General features: G+C 47.9%; 12 protein-coding genes across 12 annotated transcripts; 5 read left to right on the plus strand and 7 right to left on the minus strand.

Annotated features, from left to right (window-relative positions):
- Nucleotides 1-190: 190 nt before the first annotated feature.
- On the minus strand, nt 191-2,100 carry CNB03530 (Protein tyrosine kinase, putative). The gene is made up of 6 exons (XM_569188.2): nt 1,963-2,100; nt 1,734-1,912; nt 1,578-1,673; nt 1,264-1,527; nt 747-1,205; nt 191-695 (listed from the first exon to the last, which is right to left on the minus strand). The coding sequence occupies exons 1-6, from the start codon at nt 2,069-2,071 to the stop codon at nt 342-344; spliced, it is 1,461 nt and encodes a 486-aa protein (XP_569188.1). The 5' UTR covers nt 2,072-2,100; the 3' UTR covers nt 191-341.
- Nucleotides 2,101-2,245: 145 nt separating this feature from the next.
- Nucleotides 2,246-3,929, plus strand: CNB03540 (cytoplasm protein, putative). Its single transcript, XM_569189.2, has 5 exons — nt 2,246-2,622; nt 2,837-3,326; nt 3,380-3,392; nt 3,441-3,671; nt 3,730-3,929. The coding sequence occupies exons 1-5, from the start codon at nt 2,326-2,328 to the stop codon at nt 3,836-3,838; spliced, it is 1,140 nt and encodes a 379-aa protein (XP_569189.1). The 5' UTR covers nt 2,246-2,325; the 3' UTR covers nt 3,839-3,929.
- On the minus strand, nt 3,916-6,240 carry CNB03550 (conserved hypothetical protein). The gene is made up of 7 exons (XM_569190.2): nt 5,857-6,240; nt 5,674-5,798; nt 5,486-5,620; nt 5,344-5,433; nt 4,918-5,290; nt 4,755-4,865; nt 3,916-4,700 (listed from the first exon to the last, which is right to left on the minus strand). The coding sequence occupies exons 1-7, from the start codon at nt 6,079-6,081 to the stop codon at nt 4,182-4,184; spliced, it is 1,578 nt and encodes a 525-aa protein (XP_569190.1). The 5' UTR covers nt 6,082-6,240; the 3' UTR covers nt 3,916-4,181.
- Nucleotides 6,241-6,906: 666 nt separating this feature from the next.
- CNB03560 (hypothetical protein) lies at nt 6,907-7,708 on the plus strand (the record flags this gene model as incomplete). Its single annotated transcript, XM_024656566.1, has 3 exons — nt 6,907-7,153; nt 7,200-7,324; nt 7,396-7,708. The coding sequence occupies exons 1-3, from the start codon at nt 6,977-6,979 to the stop codon at nt 7,706-7,708; spliced, it is 615 nt and encodes a 204-aa protein (XP_024512275.1). The 5' UTR covers nt 6,907-6,976.
- On the minus strand, nt 7,348-9,259 carry CNB03570 (hypothetical protein). The gene is made up of 8 exons (XM_024656567.1): nt 9,049-9,259; nt 8,769-8,963; nt 8,618-8,710; nt 8,345-8,563; nt 8,151-8,281; nt 7,978-8,101; nt 7,868-7,917; nt 7,348-7,815 (listed from the first exon to the last, which is right to left on the minus strand). Exons 1-7 carry the CDS (start codon nt 9,183-9,185, stop codon nt 7,905-7,907), a joined length of 912 nt encoding a protein of 303 aa, XP_024512318.1. The 5' UTR covers nt 9,186-9,259; the 3' UTR covers nt 7,348-7,815; nt 7,868-7,904.
- Nucleotides 9,260-9,352: 93 nt separating this feature from the next.
- On the plus strand, nt 9,353-10,292 carry CNB03575 (hypothetical protein). Its single transcript, XM_024658692.1, has 4 exons — nt 9,353-9,455; nt 9,535-9,601; nt 9,690-9,847; nt 9,912-10,292. Exons 1-3 carry the CDS (start codon nt 9,434-9,436, stop codon nt 9,814-9,816), a joined length of 216 nt encoding a protein of 71 aa, XP_024514227.1. The 5' UTR covers nt 9,353-9,433; the 3' UTR covers nt 9,817-9,847; nt 9,912-10,292.
- Nucleotides 10,018-11,675, minus strand: CNB03580 (expressed protein). Its single transcript, XM_569192.2, has 4 exons — nt 11,347-11,675; nt 11,172-11,279; nt 11,101-11,121; nt 10,018-11,040 (listed from the first exon to the last, which is right to left on the minus strand). The coding sequence occupies exons 1-4, from the start codon at nt 11,506-11,508 to the stop codon at nt 10,723-10,725; spliced, it is 609 nt and encodes a 202-aa protein (XP_569192.2). The 5' UTR covers nt 11,509-11,675; the 3' UTR covers nt 10,018-10,722.
- A 108-nt stretch (nt 11,676-11,783) lies between these two features.
- Nucleotides 11,784-13,987, plus strand: CNB03590 (delta 8-sphingolipid desaturase, putative). Its single transcript, XM_569193.2, has 8 exons — nt 11,784-12,523; nt 12,568-12,635; nt 12,687-12,802; nt 12,870-12,888; nt 12,950-13,097; nt 13,162-13,396; nt 13,474-13,730; nt 13,789-13,987. Exons 1-8 carry the CDS (start codon nt 11,868-11,870, stop codon nt 13,895-13,897), a joined length of 1,608 nt encoding a protein of 535 aa, XP_569193.1. The 5' UTR covers nt 11,784-11,867; the 3' UTR covers nt 13,898-13,987.
- On the minus strand, nt 13,967-16,070 carry CNB03605 (low molecular weight phosphotyrosine protein phosphatase, putative). The gene is made up of 7 exons (XM_024658702.1): nt 15,913-16,070; nt 15,611-15,860; nt 15,504-15,564; nt 15,015-15,454; nt 14,541-14,940; nt 14,429-14,477; nt 13,967-14,369 (listed from the first exon to the last, which is right to left on the minus strand). The coding sequence occupies exons 1-4, from the start codon at nt 15,974-15,976 to the stop codon at nt 15,437-15,439; spliced, it is 393 nt and encodes a 130-aa protein (XP_024514228.1). The 5' UTR covers nt 15,977-16,070; the 3' UTR covers nt 13,967-14,369; nt 14,429-14,477; nt 14,541-14,940; nt 15,015-15,436.
- CNB03600 (low molecular weight phosphotyrosine protein phosphatase, putative) lies at nt 14,165-15,250 on the plus strand (the record flags this gene model as incomplete). Its single annotated transcript, XM_024656568.1, has 6 exons — nt 14,165-14,305; nt 14,386-14,489; nt 14,556-14,690; nt 14,778-14,799; nt 14,868-14,956; nt 15,022-15,250. The coding sequence occupies exons 3-6, from the start codon at nt 14,566-14,568 to the stop codon at nt 15,248-15,250; spliced, it is 465 nt and encodes a 154-aa protein (XP_024512276.1). The 5' UTR covers nt 14,165-14,305; nt 14,386-14,489; nt 14,556-14,565.
- Nucleotides 16,071-16,777: 707 nt separating the features above from the next.
- Nucleotides 16,778-19,506, minus strand: CNB03620 (hypothetical protein). The gene is made up of 4 exons (XM_024656569.1): nt 19,272-19,506; nt 18,405-19,217; nt 16,931-18,345; nt 16,778-16,880 (listed from the first exon to the last, which is right to left on the minus strand). Exons 1-4 carry the CDS (start codon nt 19,407-19,409, stop codon nt 16,820-16,822), a joined length of 2,427 nt encoding a protein of 808 aa, XP_024512277.1. The 5' UTR covers nt 19,410-19,506; the 3' UTR covers nt 16,778-16,819.
- Nucleotides 19,507-20,055: 549 nt separating this feature from the next.
- Nucleotides 20,056-21,130, minus strand: CNB03630 (hypothetical protein). The gene is made up of 5 exons (XM_569196.2): nt 21,078-21,130; nt 20,604-21,026; nt 20,497-20,555; nt 20,376-20,445; nt 20,056-20,264 (listed from the first exon to the last, which is right to left on the minus strand). Exons 1-5 carry the CDS (start codon nt 21,079-21,081, stop codon nt 20,239-20,241), a joined length of 582 nt encoding a protein of 193 aa, XP_569196.1. The 5' UTR covers nt 21,082-21,130; the 3' UTR covers nt 20,056-20,238.
- Nucleotides 21,131-23,684: the final 2,554 nt, after the last annotated feature.

Consider the following 23,684-nt stretch of genomic DNA (forward strand, 5'->3'; position numbering starts at 1 on the left):
AGAGGAGCGCGGCGGCGCAGACCGCGCCCAAGTAAGGGCTTATTTATTATTTAATTAAAATCATCGTCGTGACGTGGCGTTAGTTTTGCAACTTTCATCAACAAGCAAGCAATCATCATCATCATCAGCAGTCGTCAATCATCACCACACCCACCACCGACCCTCCTCCCTTCGTTCTACTACGTAGTAGTACTATCGGCTTCTTCACACTGTACGCTTCCACGTAAATTCATACCTCTGCAATAATGTCAATCTACAAGCACTTAACCTTTTTATACCTGGAACGATTCTTAAATCAAGTAGCGAATGGAACCCCACAAGCTGCTTCATAACCTTCTTTTCTACCTCCTTCCCGCAGGTCTGGGTCTCGCAAACCCACCACCGCTGGCATTATTGATCCTTGGTCCAAATGCGTCAAATGCCTTCCTGATGCTGTCTTTACCATCTTCCTCACCCTCCTTTCCTCCCTCCGTAGCCGGAGTTGAAGCCCCAGAAGGAGGAAGAGGTACTTGAGTAGCCGAACGAACGGGCAGGGAAGGCCGAGGCTGGCCAAACATTGTGGGAGTACCAAAGGAGCGGCCCCCAAGAGTGGTAGAAGTAGGTGTCGGTAGTGAGCTAGAATGCGTAGGTTTGTAAGATGGCAGAGAGGATTTCAAGTGGGATTCAGTGAGTTCGGAGGGGTCTGATGTTTCGAGCTATTGAGCAATCAGCCAAGTAGTGTGCGAAAGGAATGGGCTTGTACGTACCTTGGCGACAATCTCAACACCAGCCTTGTCGATAGCGTCCTGTTGCATGCCCCTAACAGTTGTTGAGTAAATCATTCTATACTTTACTGGACTGTTCGAAGGACAGCAGTATACAAAAATAACTCGTCCTTTGCCAACAGCTTCCGCAGTCTCCTCCTGCGTAGGACTGGCACCAGGCTCGGGCTCTTCACTTTCTACATTTTCTCCAGCTTCTACAGCAGGAGAGCCGAATGAGGCGTTGACAACTCTTACCCCACCTTGAGACCCTTGAAACGTGTTACGAGGAGCTCCGATGGGAGCAGAGGGCGACTTGGGAACATTACGAGTCGATGGGGGAGTAGGGTGGGAATAGAAGACATAGCAAGGAGACTTTCCCGGAAGTTTGGAGGTAAGTTGAGAAGGTATACAGGCCTCTGACTTGAGAAGGGCTATTGACCCAGGGTTTGAAGAGGGGATTTCCTTTGAATTGGTGGTATGAGTATGAGCTACATGTATACTGAGATAAACGGAAACTTACAAGAACAACAACCCAACCATCATCACTTCTCTGCGCGACCTTTTGCAGGGCCTCCACCACACCTTCGCCCCAGTTCATTTTCCCTCCAAGGCCTACAACTGCCTTGTTCCTGCGCGCTTGGCTCTCGGGGTCCAAAGCCGCACGCTTAGCCTCAGCAGCTTCGGCCTCCCGGACTTCTGCCAGGGCGGCTTCAGATGCACTGAGAGGCGGAGGAGATGAAAGATGATTGAGATGGGCTGTGAGTGCTGAAGGAGAGAGATCCGACTACTCGCCAAGTTAGCCGTGTACAGAGCAAAGCGAAAGGCAAGACAAACGATAGAAGTCGCGAACCAATCGTGTTTGAAGTTGTTGGCTCCGAGAACCTTCATCAAGCCTGACCTTGACGATGCTTGAAGCATCTTTGCACGCACCTAACCCATAGAATTAGCAAAAGGATCATTGGCTAATGGGAGAGCGACTCTGCAACGCACCCCAGCATCGTCTGGCACGAACGTGACCATCATCCAGTCCCATTTCCCACTGTCCTTGCTATCGAGCCTGTATGCGAAGCTCGCCGGAGTCTTTGGGCTAGGAAGGACCTCAGGAACGAGCGCAATGTCGTCTTTGTAGGATCCCTTGGGTTTTACGGTGGCATGGTGCTTGAACGACTCTGCAGGGAGGTGTCAGTAAGACGTGTGGTAGGGAGTGTTTGTTACGGACCACCGTCGATGATGAAGACGAGGGCCCTTGTGTCTTGTGGGTTGGCGAGGGCTGCTGTGAACGCTGCTGTGAGATCGTCTGCGACCTTTATTCCTGAGGGGGCGGACATGGCTGTGGTGGGTCGAGGAGAGTTGGGCGGGTAGGGTTAGTATGCAGTATCATCTGCCCCTGGTGATAATATACCCATCCCCTCCCCCCGCGGCCATCGCCGCTCCTGATGACGTACCACTGTTTCCCGTCCTCCGAACTCTTCAGTTCACGACAACATATACAAATCACAGTCACCTACGTAGATCTAACTCCAGCTTTTATCCCCTTCCCTTCCTTCCTTTTATACCTCCATATTGGAAGCAGTATTGAAAAATGACTCCATCATCCTCCCCAAAGAATATAGTCGTTATCGGTGGTGGCATCGCTGGTGTATCCACCGCGTACTTTCTTTCGACTCACCCACAAAGGTCGTCAAGCACCAGCATTACCATCGTGGAAGGCACCAAAATTGCTGCAGCGGCTAGTGGCTTTAGCGGTGGCTTCCTTGCCAAAGACTGGCATGGTACTTCGACTTCCAGCTTGAGTGAATTCAGTTTTGATTTGCACGCTTCCCTTGCAGAGGAATTCGGAGGCAAAGAAAAGTGGGGATATAGAACAGTTGAGACTTTAGTAAGTGATTGCTAATATTGGGGGTCTCTCGTTTGTGGACTATCAACAACCACCAAGTTTTTGCAACTTTCCCAATCTTCAGTCAACTTTGACTACTTTCAAGAAGCGGCCCCGGACGAATCTGGTTTTGGACGTTGCTCTCATGGTATTCATCAGCAAATGAGAGACCCTGTCTGTTTCGCAATACCTCTAGCAATATTGACCCTGGCCGCAGTCTATCGAGACGGACGCCACAAGCATGTCGAAAAAAGCATCGCCTTTACCCTGGTTACGGAATGGCCTTGTGCATTCTTCTCGCACCCTTGGGTCGCACACAACGACAGCCCAGGTTCATCCGCGGCTTTTCACCACATTTTTCGCCAATAAGTTCCTGGAACAGCCGTCAACCTCAGTTGTCATCGGTACTGTAAAGTCTCTCAACCTAGAGGGCGGTGCATCAAAGTCGATTGGCATTGTTTCTCCCGAAGGGGACAAAACAGAAATTGACGCTGATGTGGTTGTGATCGCTGCTGGCCCTTGGACTGGTAGGCTCGCGGGGCAGCTGCTGGGTGAGAAAATTGGTAGCAGATTGGGTGTACAAGGTCACAGAGCACACAGTATCATTTTAAAAACCAAGGAGGAACTGTCTGCCACTTGCTTGTTTACCAGCATGACATTGGAAGATGGCTCAGTGGGTGAGCCTGAGGTATACACTAGACCGGACGGTGAGTAACCTACCTATCATTCTTGGAGAAGCTCAAACTGATAAACGGCTCAGGTACTACATACATGTAAGCCGACTGAATATTTCACTATCTTGATACTCACGTTTGTACCAGATGTGGCGCAGGTGACGGCGTACCTCTTCCTCCTTCTGCGGCAGAAGTCTCACCATCTAAATCCGCTATCGCCAAGCTTCACAAACAATCTCAATCGTTATCGCCTGTTTTCACCCTGGAAAGAGGTGCAGAGGTGATTTCTGAACAGGCTTGCTATCTGCCGATCGCCGACCGTGGCAGACCTTTGATCGGAAAGGTTAGAGGGGTGGAGGGAGTCTATGTAGGATCTGGGTGAGTTGCATTGTTCAGTAATAGTTTTTGCAGATATTGATTTATTAACAACCTACAGTCTGAGCTGTTGGGGTATTACACAAGGCCCGGGAACTGGCAAGGTCCTTTCTGAGATGATTCTGGAAGGGAAAGCCAAGTCTGCGGATGTTTCCAAACTTGCTCCTTAGATACCCATCGATTTTCACTAGCCTTGATGTTTGCGAAGATGTATCTAGATCGTTTCCTTACTGTATTTAATTATTGTCTGGGACATGCATGATTTTTAGTTGCTTCATGTGATCCTATTTATCACTACAACAAGAAGGGACCGTGTGTCACCATTTGGCGACCAAAAATGAAGGAAACTATGAAAACAGATGATGAATGATGAAAGAAATGAAATTGTAATGTACAAATGCTTGATGCTTCTCTATCACTCTAATGCTGCAGGACGACTACCCAGTGGGGCTTGATTTGGTCCCCTTTTGACCACACATGTATACCAAAAAATAAATAAAAAACAAAAAACACTCAAGCATCTCCATTGTTCAAACACGCACAGACGACACCAATAACACAAACCACGGCCGACAGGCCAAAAAGTAGTATTGAGTACCATCGCCATCCCCAGATGTTGGCGCCCGCTGCAATAGGGATAAGAATGCAAGTGATGATACTCATTCCGCCGCCCATAATGCTCATGAGCGTCTCGAACGATGGGAACGCAAGGGCACCAAGAACGAAAACGCCAAGGAGCACAATGGTGATGAGCGCACGGAAAATAGCTTTGAGTTGTTCTCGTCGGTCATGCCGGCGCTGAGCATTGGATAAAGCATGGGTGTAGTGTTCGTCTTCCAGGGTGATAGATGTAGCGGCAGAGATAGTAGAGGCAGAGAAGGAGGATAACACGGTCGGGGCGTTAGAGGTGATAGGAGAGCAAAGCTCGTCGTCTTCCTCATCGGGTTCACTGGATTCAGCGTAGGACACGTGAATCTTGGGAACGAAGGTAGTGGATTGAAGCCGCAGGGCAGAGTAGACGATGTCGGTGAGCTATGATGATGTTTAGTAACCGCAACCACAGGCTGTCCCGTCAAAGTAACTTACAGGTCGAAGTCCGAGAGGAAGTTTGGTAAGAGGGTTGATAGCGACCATCCAGACGGCAATTTGAGCCATGAGAGGGGAAAAGGCTGAGGTCTTCGCAAGATCTCGGCTTATCTAATGGAAGGTCAGCCGGGTATCAACATTAACTTGCAAGCACCCAACTTACCTCATCGGAGACGTCCCTGCCAAACATCAAATAACCGAACACACTGACCAACGCGTAGACAATGATACAGATACCATATCCAACTTCACAGACCCTTTCGGCCTGCTCGGGATGCTTCATGTCCCTAATCAAGTTGGGAACGAGGAAATGGCCGCCAAAACCAGAGATGAGCAATCCGAAAGAAAGACCGAGCTTGACGAGACCATGTGCAGGCCAGAGATCAGTGGGAGCTGGGTCCAATACTGACCCAGGGGAAGTTGGCGTGGCCAAACCGGTGAAAATGAGGATGGCAACAAGGGTCCAAGTGGACGTAATACCCAGGGCAGAAGTCCAAGCAAGGAAGCGAAGAGGGATAAAGTTCAGTGGGACGATACTGGATGAGAGTTAGGAGAAAATCAATGTCTTGAATTGATGAATAAGACGTACACGACAAGACCAATGACTTTCCATTGATTACTGGTGAACATGGGCAAGACCACTTCGAAGGAGTCGGAGAAAAGTACGATGAGGGCGATACTACGATATAAAGTCAGCAGGAATAATATAGCAAAAAGGACGCAAAACTTACATCCAGATGCAGCAATCGGAGACGAACATGGCAGTAGTCCATTTTTCGGCTCGGGCACCTAGACTGTATCTTGCGACGTCTGCAAAGTTTCGCATGCTGCGGTCCTTTTCGATAATCCTAATAAGAATCTTAAGACTGCAGAAAGTGTCAGTAAAAACAGCCACGGGCCGTGCAGATTCATGACTCACGTCCACAAAGTGATCCCAGAGACGAGGCATAGAAGCAAGGGACCAAGGACCCAGCCAGCATGAGCGATAGCAATAGGGCAAGCAAGAAGACCTGTCCCAATCAAGTCGCCGAGGACATTCAACAGCTGTATCGAGCATTAAAAGGATTTTTCTAAACATGATAGGGGGAGGCGAAACGCTTACAGTCTGGGAGAAATTAGATTTGCCGGGAACGAGAAGCTCAACCTCCTTGCCTTCTGTCCCTTCTTCTTCGTGGTCATACTGAGGGGGGGATACAGGCTTGCCAGTACCATTTTGAACCTCCTTGAGAAGAGGCGTACGTTCTGTGGGTTCTACAAGAGTTGCGGTAGAAGTTGCGAGACAGATGGACCTGCCGTTCTGGAAGGTAGGGATTGGTGGAGAGGCCATTTTTGTTGTGAATGGGACGAGCTGAGTAGATGTGTGGAAGCGGGAGATGGAAGATAGAAGATCGGACGGGTTTATGGGGTTTTGAGGAGGCCAGAGGATTGCGGATACTTCTGATACAGGTGTGAGATTTTACAGGGCGAAAATAAAGGAATGTCCCAAGTAATGTATGTAGAATAGGGGAAAAGAATAAATAGTCATAATAATCTTACGCCGAGGAAGATTTATTACGCGCCCATGTCCCGCGGCTATCATACAGTAACCCTGTTCCTCTATGACCTTAAAAAACACCCACATTCCCATTTAATTATTCACGCACCGTCTGCAATCTTTTTCTTCGTTCTGCAGCTACTTCTTCCCAGTGTAAAAATGCATTTCGATTCTGGCCATTCCTCTATTAACGCTGCTGCACGAAAGTTGATAGTGCTTGTACATGATAAAATAAAGAATTACGCTCGTCCCGCGTCCAACCCTAGTATGTGTGTATAGCTTGAGAGTTTAATAATAGAGTTGTTCTTCTTCGGCCTTGTAAAAAGTAGTATGGCAGAAAAAAAGACAAATTGTACGCGATGGTCTTCCTTGTTGTAGAATAATGTAGTTTATAGTAGACGGAAAGTAATAGCAAGTCGCGAGCGACGCTTGCATGCGTGCAAACTTAGAAAGGGCCCATCAATCACTTTCGTGTAACTTGCAGCTTTGTTAGGCCGGAAATGCACTGCACGACCAGTCTGGGATGTTACACCCCGTTTCGACACATATACTTGGCCTCCCAAGATTCATGACAAAAAGGCGATGATTTATGACTCCTCATTCCATTCCTCTTTCAACCTTCTCCTTCCAGGCGGTTAACTATCGCATTCTTTAGCTGATCCTTTCAGAAGAGAATTCGAACAACAAAATGTTCCCCGGGATTGCTATTCTCACTTTCTGTTTATCTGCCCTCTTAGCTTCGGCGACACCGTTCAAAGAGCGTTCAGGAGCACCCATCAATGGCATGACTCTCTCCGTCGACTCTGGCAAATTATGCGAAGGTCACCAAGTCAATATCTCTTGGGGAGACACCAGCCTCGGTGCAGTAAGTTGCATCTGCCCTGAGTCTTTCATACTAACGTGGTTGCCAGTCGCCATATCATCTTCAAATTGGTATTGGAGGATACTACACCGGGGTCAACTGGACCAACTCGTTCGATAACGTTACTGAATCATCCTTTCTCTGGAACGTCAGTAACCCTGCCAAAACGTCGCTGTAAGTCAACAAAAACTGCATTGTAGGCACATTCCTTGAGATGCTGTAATTAACTCCCGACAATACCCCAGTGTCTTCCAAGTGTCTGATGCCCTCAACGCGACAACCTACGTCCAGAACCAGATTGTCCGACCGGGCAACTACTGTGACATCGCCACTCAGCCATCGCACACCGTCACGCCAGTGGCTTCCTTCGTGAAACCGATTGTCACTGTGCCAACTATTTCTTCCGATCAGAATCGGGTTGATCAGGTCGACCCTCCTATTCCTGTTTCAAGTCTCTCACCCAAGAAGTCTTGTCACATCCGGAAATCGAAACCAAGGAATGTCAACAATGTCAATCGATCGGTAGATTCGGGTCTGGGTCAGAGGACCGCCCACTGAGTAGTCTCGATGACGGATATTATAAATTGCGTTGCAGGAAATTGACAAAGAGGAGACAATATGGGCTTTTAACGACATTATAGCGATGGCAGTATCCTGTACTCGATCTGCAAATAATGAGTAGCGTGACTTATGCACAGCTGTAGCCGTATTATTTACGAATTTATGCATTGATATTATTATGACAACATGATAATTAGCGCTTCATCCTGTTGGCATGGTCAGCCCGACTCTAAACGAAAAAAAAAAATCGAGGAAGCTTGTCCCACCTTTTCTTGAACCTCTCATACACCTGCTCGTCAGTCGCCGATTCTTGCCTTGGAACGCCAGTCGTTCGTCGCTTCTCAGAATTAACGTATATATCGGAAGCTGATTTTTGATTGGGACGGTAAACTAGTCAAATCATCAGCTCCATCTACGAAGAGACCGACATGCAACTCACATCTAGCTGCTGAATAGCCTGGGTCCTCGGCCTCTTTGGCTGCTGCCGCTGCAGCTGCTGCCTCTTGCTTGCGCTGCTCCAACATGTCCCTCTTCGCCTTTTCGGTCATTTCGATGTTTTTCAGACGATTACTGATTAATGCCGTTAGCCCATCCAGACAAGACTCAGATGTGGGGGTGGTTGTAAAGGCTTACTCCATTCCGAGATCAACCTCGGGTATACTCGTCAACATCCCCAGACTGTTCGTCACATTTCCTTCATCATCCGCCTTCTTCTTCCGGGTTTCGAATTGATACTTTTCCGCAATTCTGTAGAGCTCCGCTTGCGGGTCGTTGTCTTCAATTGCTGACTTGTCAGTTGTGTCAGCCGCCTGACCACGACGTTTAGCAAGCTCCGCTTCTATATACGCCATCCTGTTATATACTCAATTCAGCGGCAGCCCAGTCACCAAAGAAAGAGTGACATACATATGCTTGTCCACATCCAGAGCATTGGTTTGTTGAGTAAAGTTGTTCACCCGTACCAACCTCTTTGCTCGTTCGGCTTCGTCTTCCATCTCTCTGGAACGTCACGTCAACGTCAAGAAGTGGATTCTATAGGCATATGTCTTTCACTTACTCATCTTTTTCCTTTTCTCCATCGCCTCGACCCATCCCTCTGCCTGGTTGCAGGCCGTATTTCTCCGCTGGATCCTCCTTCTTCTTGCCTTTCCTCTTCATTTCCTCGCCACGATTGAGCTTTTCGAGATCGATCCCTTGTCTTGACTGTGATTTCTTCAACTTTTTAAGCATGAGGAGCTCTTCCACTGTTCGACTACAGTCACAAGTTCAACGTTAGATGATTGTAAAATAAAATCAAGATAAAGAATCCAGAAGTGGAGATGGATGAATGACTTTACCCAGTATCATCTTCCTGCTCGTCCACAATAGGAGTACCGGATCCAGACGCCACCTTTTCTTCGTTTCCAGATCCCTCAGCCTCCTCAATTCTTGATTTGTCTCGGACAGAAGTCGGTCTTGAGCGTTTCTTGAACATAACTGACAAGTTTCACAATGTAAAAAGGTATTAAAAGAAGGAGGCGTAAGAGTTATCCGATTTGTGTAGATTTTGAGGAGGTTGCGGATTTGTTTTGGCGGTAGATCTGCTGGGCGCTAATAATTATAATCGCCCATGTTTCCGTTCTTTTATTATTATCGTCATCATTTGAGACCTTTTTGAGTCACCACCCATCCTTTCCTCCATCGGACTTCCAGCAAACATCTGTCGATAACCATCGTCTAGCCATGGCTCTTCCCAACCTCAGGTGTGAGTGTCCAATGTATAGCTAATCACGAGTCAAGCAGCAAAAAAAGGGAAGCATCCTAACTCTTTAACTCTCTACCAGCCATCTTCGCATCATCGCGCACTTCAGAAGAAGAGCGACAGCTCTCTCGCACGACTTTTTACAAATTGTACGTATTTGCCTCACTCTTGCTCTATCATTATCATTCAGGTGGGAGAAGTGAGATTAATTTAATAATTGTTGCGCCACATTCATAGTACCGCTTTCGTCGGGGCTTGTCTGGTGATCTCCCTGTTGGCTGCTCGTAACTCTGGAAGAGATCTTCGAGGGACAGCAAGGGGTGTTGTGGGCATGGTCTCTGGAACGCCCGGTAAACTTGTGTGAACAAAAAAAAAAAAGAGGCACCATTTCAGAGGTAGGTCTATTCACAGTTATGTGCGCGCCTTCGGGAATTGGTCAAATGGGCTAAGGCGAGACAGAGGAATGGGTTTACAGCCCTCGGCTGGCTCTATTATAAGAAACCATTTTTGGAGACGTTTTCATGGTACCGCCTGTACAAAGCACAGCGCCCATGTCGTCAAGTATGGCCAATGTGATTTGACATCCCTTGGTACAACTAGTTGATCTTATGTTTCCTCCAAGATTCTGGAGGTGTAAAGGGTATAGATAAATGTATGTACTTTACGATACCTATAACGTTTTAAGATAGCATTGTAAGATTCTAGGCTATGGTATATCTGCATTAGGGTCCACATAGTCAATCGCCGTTCTCGTCCCATTTTTATTTTGTAGATGGACAATACGCCAAGAGGAACAATTCGCAGAGAGCAGCGGTGATGGCAGGGAAAAGTAGCTTCAGGCGAATGAAGCGTTTTTGATTAATTATTCAGTGACTCATTGTTACAACAAGTGAATGAGACGGTATCTGGACGAATATACATCTAGCGTTGGGACTTGCCGCAACCATCAGGTTTTTTCCTCCTTCCATCATTCACCGCAAAGGACGGATCGAGCTGGTTCAGAGCCCGCGAGAGGGTACGCGATTGGACATCACAGTGTCCACTGCCTCGAGGCTGCCACTACCGCAGGCCACCGGTCGCTCAAGGCTGAGCTTCGGGAGGTTTTTTTTCTTTCTTTTTTTTTGAGGAGACCAAGCTGCCCGAGGCAAAAGTTAACGAGGTCTGGCTTTGGCTGATTGGATGAGGGTGGAGAACGTATGGGCAATTGAAAAGGTGCCATCGAGAATTCCTTTGACAAGTACAATCGTTTGAGAAAGCATTGCGGAATAGACTATGCCGATGTAGAGTTTTGCTTCTTAAGAAGAACAGCTACAGTCTTTTCTTTAGCACTGACGAGCCGTTGGAGCTTGGTTACGTCTTGAATTGAATCGTATTTGCCCTGTCTGCTGTCTTTGTTGTCGTTTCTGGATACCATGGACGGACTAGGTCCAGTCTGGGATGATCCGAGGTCTGTTGATCTGGCGCGCAAAGACGCAATCTCTTCGTCCAAAGCGTCAAGCGCTTGGCGCAAATCTCGTAGCTGAACGAGTTTGATAAGCGACTTTAAGGACGTTTGGACGGTTGTAGCAATGTGCTGAAATCGTATGGGCTGGAAAAGAAAAGCTAGATAAGCATCGCATGGTTGCCCGACAGAAGAAGGATGACCTACACCAATCATATCCCCACCATACTGTACGATATCAGCATGTGGGACTGAGAGAGAAAAGTATGAACACCTACCCATCGACAACACACTGACAAAACATCCACTGCATTCTGTTCTCGAAGGACTTTTAGTACACGTTCGCCGCCAAACTTTTCACCATCATCGCTGAAACATTCCACGAGCTTTTCCCAGAACAGGAAGCGCCCGATGTCAGTGTTTCCTGTCATCAGACTGTAAGACCGACCTTACCTGGAAAGCCTCTTCCCCTTCCGTACCATTTTTGCCCTCTTTGAGACACAGTGCCCTGCATGCCCACATTCTATGATCCGGTTCCCTTGCTCTCTCGTTTCCAGGAGCACGTCCAGGGGCTCGACCGTCGCCTGCCTGAAAGGCACCCTCTCCCGCCGCCATCAGCTCTGGCCCTGCGCGGCGCACGACGTCGAGCTCTCTGACGATGCGTTTCGCCTCCTTTGCGAGGGCCGCTTCTGTGGTTACATGGGACGGCGGCAGGAAGGAGACGGCAAAGGTGAGGAAGGTGGAGGAGGAGTGGTGGAGGGGGGGCGAGCGGGCGAGGGTGGGGGGCGGGGCGTGCGGGTGGAGCCAGGAGTGGAGGGAGGGCGGTTCTGGGCGTGGGGGGGCGGGGGGGCGCATGCCGGGGGAGATGCGGAAGTGCGACGTAGCCCTTGCTGCCCGCGTCGGACAAATCCCGGGTGAACAACAACAACGTAACATTTCCGCTCCTCTGCCTTTCCACCAACCACCAGGCCACCATGACTCTCGCGCAAAAACCCGTCTGGGACCGCAACCAGATAGCCAGCAGGATCACCCAAGGCCAACAGCTCGTCGTCTACCATGACCGCGTGCTCAATGTCACCCCGTGGGCACCATATCACCCTGGCGGTGCTCTCGCCCTGCTTCACTTTGTCGGACGCGACGCTACAAACGAGATAGAGGCCTATCACTCCGACGCTGCTATTGAGATGATGAACAAGTTTACCGTCGCTAGAGTCGACATTGGCAAGAAGGGGTGGCCGCCATTGACACCGCCTATCGCTCTGGGGCTGGTCAGACATCCAGACGGTGTCAAAGGACATTGGGCGCGAGAAGGTCCTGTCACGCTTGGGCAAACTATTCTCCAGCAATCCATATCTCTCGATCCCTCGTCTGCTCCCATACCGCCCGTCCCCAATCCCAATCCGCCGTCTTCGAATCCAGCTGTAATTACTCTTGAACCAGCGCAACTAGAACCACCAGCATCGGCCGTAGACATGGAAAAGGAGGAACAAAGGTCAGAAGACTATCGACAGTTGAAAAAGCGTCTAGTAGAGGCGGGTCTGTTCAAACCGCCAGGACCGTTGGCCGGGTACGGCACCGATATCATCCGGTATAGTTTATTAGCTTTCGGAGCGCTTTACCTCTATTTCAAGTAGGTCAAAAACTTTTTGTGGCTTTTTATGCTGACTTGTGAAGCACCACTGGCTGGCTTGGACAAATGGGATCTGCCACTTGCCTTGGTCTATTATTCCATCAATTAGCTTGTAAGTGTACCGACAAGACCTCTCCATGACGCTCTGCTCATTTCCCAAAAGTCGTGGTACACGACGCGGGTCATACAGAGGTGACAGGGGTCTGGTGGTGGGACAGAGTCATTGGCATGACTGTCGCGAGCTGGATCGGCGGTTTGAGCTGTGGCTGGTGGTGTGACGTGAGTCTAAATAACAAGGAATTCTTTGATAAAAAAGAAAAAAAAAACTGACTGGGACTGCCCCTAGAATCATGATATCCATCATCGTTCGTTTATTCACTGGAGAGACCAATCACAGCCGATTTACTTACTCACCACACAATACAGTCGTCACCAATCATCCCGAGCATGACCCCGACATTCAGCATATCCCATTTTTCGCCATTTCAAAAGAATTCTTCAACAGCCTCTGGTCCACGTACTACAAAAGGACGATGTTGCTTGACGCTTTTGCCAAAATTATGATTCCTTTTCAGTATGTCCAAGCGCTATACTCTCTCCCAGCATTGATCCGAGTACTCATCGGGCGTTAACTGCAGGCATAATCTCTACTACATCGTTCTGTCGCTCGCCCGATTCAACCTTTACGCCAACTCGTACATGTATCTCTTAGGACCCAAGCCCAGACGGAATGCTTTCTGGGCATACGAAATCGCGGGTATCGTTTTCTATTGGGTGTACTATGGCTCTATGCTTCGACACCTCCCTTCTTGGCAGATGAGACTGGGGTACCTCTTGATCAGCCATATCATGGCCAGCCCGGTCCATGTTCAGGTAAGGTCCTCATTTTAGATCATTATTGTCGCCCCCCCCCCCCCCCCCCCCTGCACACCAAGCTAACATTTTCGCAGATCGTACTGTCTCATTTTGCGTGTTCGACTGAAGACCTTGGACCTGCGGAATCATTCCCCTCTCGTCAACTTCGTACGACGATGGACGTCATTTGCGATCAGAACGTTGAATGGATACATGGCGGCCTCAACCTGCAAGTGACGCACCATCTTTTCCCCAGACTTCCTAGGCATAATCTCCGAGCTGCAAGTATGCTGGTGAAAGAGTACTGCAAGGAGCATGATATCGTTTATAGAGAGCATCTCTTCATTGAAGGGTGAGTAAAAATATTGCTTTCAACCAAAAAGAATTTATTGATGGACCATTTTGGATAGGAACCGACATGTCTTGAGCACACTTAGAGATGTCGCCAATCAGCTAAACCTTCTCAAAAAGGTTGCTGATAAAGAGATTGATGAAAGAATGGGAAGGCGACGAGATTAGAAGGGGATTAGAATATCTGTTTTAACATTTTTTTTTCAACTTTTCTCTGTGTTGTCCATCACAAACAACATGGTATGCATGTACACATCTGATCATTTTACCGCTGCGGTTACTACTGAGCTGCTGTGGGTTTTGGCTACTTGTGCGCAATCTTGAAAACTCGTTCAGTTCTCAACAGTTCACGATCCGCGTGATGATGTCACCAGATAATCTCGCCCGTCTGTTATTATTGTTGCTCGTTTGCTTCGTCGTATAGAAAAGCGTCCGCCCTCTATCCTCGGCGCAGGAGTCACTTACCTTCCTCCTCACCTATATCTCATCGAATATCCCACTCATCCCGTACAATACGAACTTCATAATGCCCGCTGATAAGCCTGAAAAGATAAAGGTCCTCATGGTGTGTCTCGGGTGAGTGATTTCTGGTTTCTCATGCGCATTTCATGTTGTTTCTGTTCGCCAGGCCATGTCTAACCTGATTATGTTTGTAGCAAGTTGGTCTGTCTCCCTCGATATGTTGTAATATTTGCTTACCTAGAATAATAATAATAATAATAATAATAATAATAAATAAATCTTCCAACTTTAGTATTTGGTGAGCTAATCCCCTTCTTTCTCTTCCTCATCAAGCATCTTTGAAACTCACAGGGTAATAATTAAGCCGATCGCCCATGGCAGAAGCTGTCCTCAAACATCAAGTGACCCTCCGGCCTGAAAGTTTTTCCTCCAAGTTTGATATTCGTGTAGATTCTGCAGGAACCGGTGCTTACCATGAAGGAGAGTCTCCAGATTCCAGGTAAGTAATAATACCTTTTTCCACCGTTGATTATTTTTGTGTGTATGTGTTTGCTCGAGCTCATTTTTCGGTGTGTCCTTCCTCAAGGACGGTAGCAGTTTGTCGAAAGGTGAGGGGGTCACACCTCGCCTGCAAGTGCAAGCGTTATATACAAAGGATACTTATGTAGACGTGTAGCACAATGTCCCAATAAGTGGCGTGGCAAGGGCTGTGGACAAACGTGATTTCCAAGAGTACGATTATATCCTTGCTATGGATCGGCACAAGTGAGTACAGACATCACAACTCTTAACATTCATTTTTTTAATACTTATGTTACCTCACCTATTAGCTTGGAAACCCTCTTACACAGACAGCCTGCTTCGTCAAAGTCCCACATAACACTCTTTGGCTCGTATGATCCCTCTTTGCCACAGTCTGCCATTGGGCTTCCCAAAACACGCGCTCCTGCGATCGAAGACCCGTACTATGGTGGGCGAGATGGATTTGACAAAAGCTTTGAAAGCTGTGTGAAATTCAGTAATGGATTTCTTGATTGGTTAGAGAGGAACCGGAACTAAGTGTATTAGATGAGAATTTGAGACAGCATTTTTCTGCATAGATTTGTGTGTAAAGGGACATGATGAAGCAAGGTAAAAGAGTGGCACAATCATACGACATTATGATAAAAATGGTAATCTAGCTACGCTGCACACGCTACATGCTTTCTGTTAAGTCGTTGGCGATATATTACACAAGTTAAGTGATCAATGCTCCTTTTCATACTAGATAGTTGTTAGTGCGCCATTTAATCATTTTATACGTGTTACTCACGAAGCACAGATAGGCTTTCGCTCTCAGCACTTCCTCCACATCGACTTCCCTTATATACTCACTAAGGAAAGTCAGCATTGTTTTCCATGATTAAATGATATACATACTCAGAACAGAAAGCCCACACTCTCCTGTCCTTCTTCGGGGCATTGTCCGCCTTCGTGCTCTTCTGTTCCTCGTTAATTGAGGTATCTGATCGCTCGGCAGGAGCATCTTGCGAGGTCGCGCCGTTTACAGATGCCTCTGACGAATCGCCTTCTTCCTTGGGCTGGTCTTTGCCAAATACCATCTCAGGATCAACCAAGACATAAGCGACATAGTGTCCGAATGTCATATCGCCCACGTGGACGACAACAGCTATATTTGGTCATTAATATACCCTGTCAATATAATAGCCTATTGGACTCACCATATAATCGATACATCACCGATTCCACTGTTTCAGGTCCCTGCATAGGATTCGGCCAGTCCATGTAAGGGGCATGAGGGCCATTTGGAGTTTGCGACACCTTGTAATCTTTACGATTAGGCGCAAGATAAGGGGCAATATCTAAACGTTCGGGGAACGATACAATAGGGGTAGACAAAATGCAGCTCATTTTTATTTTTATTTCTGTTAGGGAAGCAAAGAGAGACCTGATTTCAGGGTGGGGGCTCAGGGAATGACGACAGTGGGTCCAGAACAAGTCGGTGGGGGTCAGTGAATTTGTCGAGTGACCTTAATAGATACGCGACTGATTTTGACAATGTAGCAATACTTTGACATGTGTTGCTTTTTGAATACCTAATCTTTTATAACATCCAGCATCCCAGCCAACGTCCGAGTCTCAAGAGCAAAATATTGAGTATGCTAAGACGGTCAGCAGAGTATAAACCACAGCATAGGCAGGAAAGCTCTATCAAATGGTAGTGGCCCTCCTCGTTCATAAGCAGCTCCTCAAGGCTGGCATGTTCAGTTAGTATCATATGGTCTCAGAACACCTTCTTGTTAGTCAGTTGTGCCCAGAAGTATGGTCAGAATTTGAGGTAAGAATAGTGGGGGTTGATATGTGTAATTAAGAGCACATTAAAAAAAGACGCACTGAAACGCTTTGAAATCATGCATTCTGAAGCACGAAGAGCGAGTTTGAATTGTCAAATGAATTAAACGACCTCCAGAGGCCGTTTAATTCGAACGGCTTTTTTCAAGTTATTTCAAGAGGAATTTCCTTTCATGGTAAATCCGACTCGGACTTCTGCCAATTCAATTCCAGGGTTTTTACGCCACAAAGGGTTCAGGAATGTCATTTTCCCTGAGGGAATTGGCAGCTCGTTCATCAATTCAGAATTATCATCGAAATAGCATGCATTTTGTCTACCCCTATAATATCTTCCATCCTAATACGAATCAGCTTCATGGTCATCATTTTACATACAGAAAAACCAACTTTTTGAGAGAAGCAAAAGTGTTGAACGCCGAGCTAAGCTGCTTGAACCGTTTAAGATGGAAAACAAGGACCTCCGGGGACTTTGAGATCAAGTAACGCTTGTAGGCCCGGCCCATAACGAAATGTTTGCTCTTTTTCCTCTTGGGTTTGCCACTCTCACCTTCAGATTCACTCTCGGAATCGGACAAGTCATCAGATTCTGACTCGCTTCGGTCCCGGGCGTCTGCATCCTCGCCAGTGTCAGCTTCCGAGGGGAGTATGATGCTGCCAGAGTTCGAATCTTGATATGCGAAGCTCTGGTCAACATGGGTACTGGCCATGAGGTCTACCAACGTGTCATCGTCCTCGATTTGTCTTTTTAAAGGGGAGTGTGCGCGGGTATCTGGGTCACCGGCACCGGAGACAGACCCGAGAGAAGGATTTCTACCCACGCGATCGGAACGCCCATTGTGAGGCGTGGGAGAGTCCGAAGCAGATCCGGGCCGGATGGAAATGGAAGGTGGAGGAAGTCGTGGGCTACTAAGCAACAAGGCTTGCTCAACGCTGTTGGCCATTTCCTCGGAATGACTCGAGTTCTTTGTGGAGCCCTCGGGATGTTTTAAAGGAGGCCCAGCAGAAGTCGACAATGAAGGCGTAGAGTCTCCAGGTACGATATTCTCATCCTCCTCTTTCACAGTAGCTTCATGATGATCATATCGGCCATGCTTGATGCGCCAACATTTATGACAAGCGAAAGCATTTGAACCCTCGAGAATCTCGACAGTCGTAAACTCTCTAAGACAGCGCTCCAAGCCGGTTTCGACCTTTGGCGGTTCACTGTTCACCGGGCCACTTCCATTTTGCGCGGCACGTAATTTGGCGATGGGGTCTTGCTGCTCAGCAGCCTGAGGGGGTGCTAGGATCCTGGCTATGTACGCCGCCTGGGCGGGAGTAGGAGTAGCTTGGCGCTTGTTGTGAAAATGATGATGGCGCAATCGTTCACTCAGTAGAGAAGGTGATGGTGGCACAGTATGAGTCTTCTCTGCCTCAAGAGTGGGAGTGGCATTGACGCTTGACGAAGCGCTGCTGGGCCTGCTGTGAGCGCGTTTCCTCCTACTGAAAAGATTGAATTTTGTCGAGCCTGTTCTCCCAAGGCTGGCACCTTCGCTTTCAGGGATGCTCAAAGTTTTCCGTCTACCGAAATGGGAGGTATTGGGGTTGGTTTCAGAGTCTGAAAGTTCGTTATCGGAAAGAGCTGAAGGGAGTGGTTGGCTGGGTGAAGTCGGAGGAATATCAGGGGAGTTTTTGGCAGTGGAAGACCTCCCGGGCATAAGTCTTTGAGCAAAGGCTAAGACCTTGTCCCGTTTACGAGTTCGTTCGCCTTCGTTTGGCATTTGAAGAGAAATGTCAAGGAAGCCTTCGTAAGTGTGGGACAGCTGATGATGATCAGTCTTTTAACAATATACTAGATAGTAGAGTGGGTGACTAAACTTACAGCTTTACACTTTTCACAAATCACCACACTGGCAAGCAATCCACCGAACAGGACATCCACAAAGGGAGTCAATTTTTCGTTCACCGTATTTTCCACTAGCGTTTCCACTGATTTCTCTACTGAATGATCCCCACTCTCCTCATCCGTTATTTTTACTTCTACCTCAGCAGGATTGGCGGAAGGTTCTTCTGTTAGGACTTTACCAGTCACAACGCCCAAATCGACGTCATCGGGCTTAAGCCTCGACATTGGGTCTATCCGTGCGCTCAAACCCGGAGTCGCAGGCAGAGAATGAGCCGGAGACGGCAGCGGCGACACCATGGGCGAGATATGATCATGAAGTTGCAAGCCCTGGGTTTCTACATCGGCTTGAGATGGTTGAATGGCCGCCCGCTTTTTTCTCCTGCCCTTCTTTTCAGGTAAGTCCTTGGGCTGCAGAATTTTGATAGCATCTTTCTCCTCCAATTCCATCAAATCTAACAAATGTCTCAAAAACTCGTGAGCGTCTTGCTGATCAAAGTCATTGTACTGTGGATGCTTTGCGCTGACAGTTCGCAACATATTTGTCAAACGCATGCAGCCCTCATCTCCGATATATCGGTCTTTCCGCCGATATCCTTCATGAAGTGCTGAAGTGAATGCGATGGTGATGGGTAGCTTGTCATAGAGTTCGGGTTCGAGGATCTCTTCATGCAAAGAAGGAATTTGGGAGCGGGGAACCACGGGAGCAGGGAGAATGGAGTTGGAGAGCGGGTTGAGCGGTGAAACAGGGGAGGCGGATAAGAGCGAGGTAAGCGAAGCTGTGGCGCTCAACTACAGAAATTTCGTTAGTGATCCAGTCTAAGGATTCGAGGAGAAATCACGTACAGCCTGAAAGGTAGAGTTTAAGAAGCATGTATTGTATTCATTCGCTATACCAACGGGCTTGTAGCGGTACGCCGGGCCGGAAGATGGGTCGTCCGAAAAAGGGGCGTTGGAAGACTCTGTGGCTTTGGTGGTGGACATGGGGATGGTGGGATGTGGGAGGGGGGTGGCGAGGGGGGAGCGACAAGACAGAGATGTTCAGTTTAGATGAAGAGTGAATATGACAGTCGGCGAATACGTATGTAGTACGAGCGACGAAAGGCGACAAGGGACTACAAGAAATGCCCTGAAATTGACCATCGGAGACCCGCGCAAGCCCTTGCTGCCCCCGCATATAAAAAAATGAACGCTCTTGAGCTACTTCCGGCAAACGCCAAAGGATATTATTATTATGGTCCACGCATCTTTGAAAGCGCATTGCTGGACTATCCACCTGAAGACCAATACCATGTGTGCTATGACAGAAGACGTGCCCACCTTAGTAACTGTTGTAAGATTAAGTAATCGATTCAAAACATCGCCATTAGGATTGGGTGTCTTTTCCTCATCAAGTGCACGCAGCAGTATAGTCATAGCATTGGTGATACTTCTCCCGCAACATCTCTCCATGTACACCTCCTACATCCCTTGTGAAAATAAAAGACACAGAGCTCGAAGTAGACCCGAATACAACGAACCTCAACAGGGATAAGACATCCTGCGCTTGGCCGCCTCACCCACTGCAGGCATGGCATCATAATGACGCTAGCTTTCCGCGTACTACGTCGACCATCAGCGCAATAGTGTACTATGGTCTGCACTTGAGTGCGGACGGGAAGCATCATTTAGACTTTCATGATGTGGCATACACTCCTACTTATCGTACAAACAATCCCTAAGGACATATCCTTCTCATACTAACTTTTACTTGTCCCACGTTAACTGCAACGCGCCGCAAAAACTCGAGTCTTCTAACCGGCATACACAAAATCTATTGAGGGGTCGGAACCTCAGAAGCTATATGGTCGTCAGTTAGTAAGGAGACACAATAAATATTCACGTTGCCACCCAAATCACCCGCTGCCGTTCAACGAGGATGACTTTGGGGCCAACTGGAAGATCACTTACGGTTGAGGATACCCTTCCGGACAAGCTCTTCGGGAGGCGGTCTCTGGGCGATTTCTTGGTCAAGAACATCCTGAACGCAAATTCAGCTTTGAAAGGGAGATAGGTTACAGAGCTAACATACCATGTTCATAGCCTTTTCAAGGTCGGCCTTTTTACCAGCCAGGACGTCACCAGGCGAACCTAACAAGCACATGAGTCTAAATCCCTTAATCTCCGGCTCAATCGTACCTTTCAAAATACCCTTATCTTGGAGCTCATCGGCAGATCCTCTCCTCTCATACAACCTTTCAAACTTGGCCTTGTCCATCTCATTCTTGGGGCTCAGATCGTGACTCCTGTCGACCTCCCCTTCGGCGGGCACACCTCTGGTACCAGAGCTGGAGGTGGCACTGGTGCCGGTGCTACTAGGGGTTGGAACGATATCGGGGACCAAGTCATGGGCTTGAGCTTGAGCTTGGCTGGCGAGATTGCCGGCAACATTAGTCGCCTGTGAACCAAGATTCTTCGCCTGAGAAGCGACATTGGCCGCGGCATCAGAGTTAGCGGCTTGAGTAGCCAGGTTGGTCGCCTGGGTAGCAAGGTTGCTGGCCGTGTTGACAGCGGTGTTAGCCACGTTGGAAGCGGCTTCAGTAACTTGATTCAAAAAATTGGCTGAGAAGACGTAAGAGAGGATCCGAATTGAGACTGAAAAACGGGACGTACACATTGTGATTGGCTGTGAGCGTCAAGTTAAACTGTTGCCGTATATGCAAATGATCTGGAAGAGGTTGAAAGCAATGCATGCAGAATGATCTGTCATATCTATATATATATTATATGATGCCGGCACGAAGCCATCCTCTCCAGCGTTGGCATTGTATGACGTCATGGACCGAAAGGAGTCGATTACGACATCATGAATTGGTGGGACTCCTCGGGGTAAACGAAAGGGGAAACGGGGAAACTCCATACTCCAGCGTCCAGCGTAAAACATGACCGAATAGATCTTGCTGGAACCAAATAAATTATTGATTTAACTGCGAAACGTACATCATCCCACACAGTTCAGCAGTACAAGTACCAAATACCATACTGCGATAGTGGTGAACCCCGACCACGTTTCCCACCATCCATCATCTTCGCGGTCAGCCGCCAACCAACGCTCAACGGCCACACACGAGACTGGCCGTGCACTACAGCTGCACAACGAACAGCTGTTGATCACTGCACCGCAGCGTGCGGGGGGCTTATGATAACCGGTAAATATTATGCTGCTATTCTTTGCCACTCCGGGAAACAGACTTTGACAAGTATATACGCCCCCGGTGGATATGCCCTTCTTAGCTTTCCTTGTCAAGACACCATAGCCACTCACTCATCCGACTTCGGCAGCGAATGAAAGCGACCTACACTACCATACAGCATCCTCGTCCTCCTCATGTTCTATGTCCAGAACCAGCCCTCTATTCTCATCAAGTTGGCTCTCCTTAACCCTTAGCTTTTGCCACACCATCATTCCTTATCTTTACCACAAAATCCCCTCCAAAATAAGGCTATGGACAAGATACTTTGGGGCCTAGAAAAGACTGACAGGCTAGCTACGGGGCCAGGGTTCATTCCTCCAAAGGAAACCACTCGGTATTAATATTTCCTCCCCCTCATTGAAGCAAAGAATGCGGTCTTAATCTTTCCGAACAAAGCTACAGACATCCACAAGCATTGCGTCCCCTCCTTCACAAGGGTTATTCATTTAAAAACGCTATGCCTAAGAAATCATATTTCATAGGAAATCCTTGGCACCCTTGTTGTTGGTACTACTGAGAGGTCTAATATGAACCTCTATTGGGCGGAATACAGAAGATTATCGTCTTTGCGGATATGTTAATATTGCTAGTTCGGAGGAAGATCACTGACAAAACGGATCATACGTCCTTGTCGTGCCCCAAACACGTCTCATCTGGTTCATCGAGCACCAATATCAACAAGTCCCCTTTCGACCTCTTGCACGCTGCCTGAAATGAGTTCGACGACTACTTGTCCTATTGTGATCCTACAGAAGCACTCTCGGACTTATTAGTTCCCTCGCCCATTTGGTAAATATCATTAGCGATCGCTGTCGTCATATCACGTCCTTGTCCACTTGCCCAAATACATGACTTGGTTACCTACAAAGTTAATACAGTCGCTTCCTTCCATCTGGAAACATCAAACCCTAATACGACATTGTCTTATTGGTGAACCTACGCCTTCTCTGCCTGGCCTTCGCCAGCTCTGTCACTTCATGCCTCGACATTTGACGCCGGGTCCCAGATATATAATAGGTTACATCGAACTAAATGACTGCAAAAAAAGTGTCGAACACATTTCTAGATGGATGAATGGAAATGAAAACGGACACTGGACTGTACTCTGTGCCAGTGTTCGTCTGAGTGATGTAATAAAAGAAGCTGCCGTTATGATAGTGTAAAGTATGGTCGGTCGAAGCTGAAGACTTGAGCATGATTGGAAACAAGGTAGGATGGTGGGTTGGTGAAGAACGCGAAGATTACAGGAAGTTCCAAAGAAGAGGTTCTGGGGACGTCCTGCGAATGTTACCAAGCTAAGCAATAAATGCAATGGAGAAGAGAGAAAAGATGCAGAATCCTCCGGATATGCGGGCAAACCTCCACATAGAAAAGATTACCTGATTTCGTTCAGCAGAAATGATACTAGTTTCCTGCGGCCTGTGCAGTCGTCCTGAACACCGAATGAAGGATCCTAAAACTTGGCACGTCGAATGATAGTGATGTTGCGTTAATATCACGTCGAATCCATAAGAGATTTGAGTGTCCCTCATGCCCAAGAGGAGGACTGATTGACAATAGTAGTAATGAAGGCGGTGAAACCTCATCTCCAAGCCTCATTTTCAGGCGCCACGCAGGCCTGGCGCCCACATCAACCGGAGCCAAGAAGTTGTCTGGCCGCACGACACGTAACGATCGGAAGATTAAAAAAAAGTAGGAAATTAAAACATCATCCATGCAACAGTTGCTTGCCTACCACAAGCCTCCTTTTACCTTCTTAGATATACTCTTATATCACTCATGCAGCGATCTCCGTTATTATTGCAGACGATAGCGGCGGCCTGCAGGCGGGGTTCCGCTTTGCTCGTTCGCTGCTGTCTGCCCTCCTATCACATGATGACTTTTATCTGATGAGAACGCAGGAACTGAAGGATGCAAGAAGCAAGGCTGCGCTGTTCCATTTCATTGCTGCTAAGACAGAGTATGTAAAATACAGATCACCAACAAGTGACAAAGGGATCGTTGGATCTATTGTAATTAACCAGAG

This window comes from Cryptococcus neoformans, assembly GCF_000091045.1.
Source record: "Cryptococcus neoformans var. neoformans JEC21 chromosome 2 sequence".
NCBI lineage: Eukaryota > Fungi > Basidiomycota > Tremellomycetes > Tremellales > Cryptococcaceae > Cryptococcus > Cryptococcus deneoformans.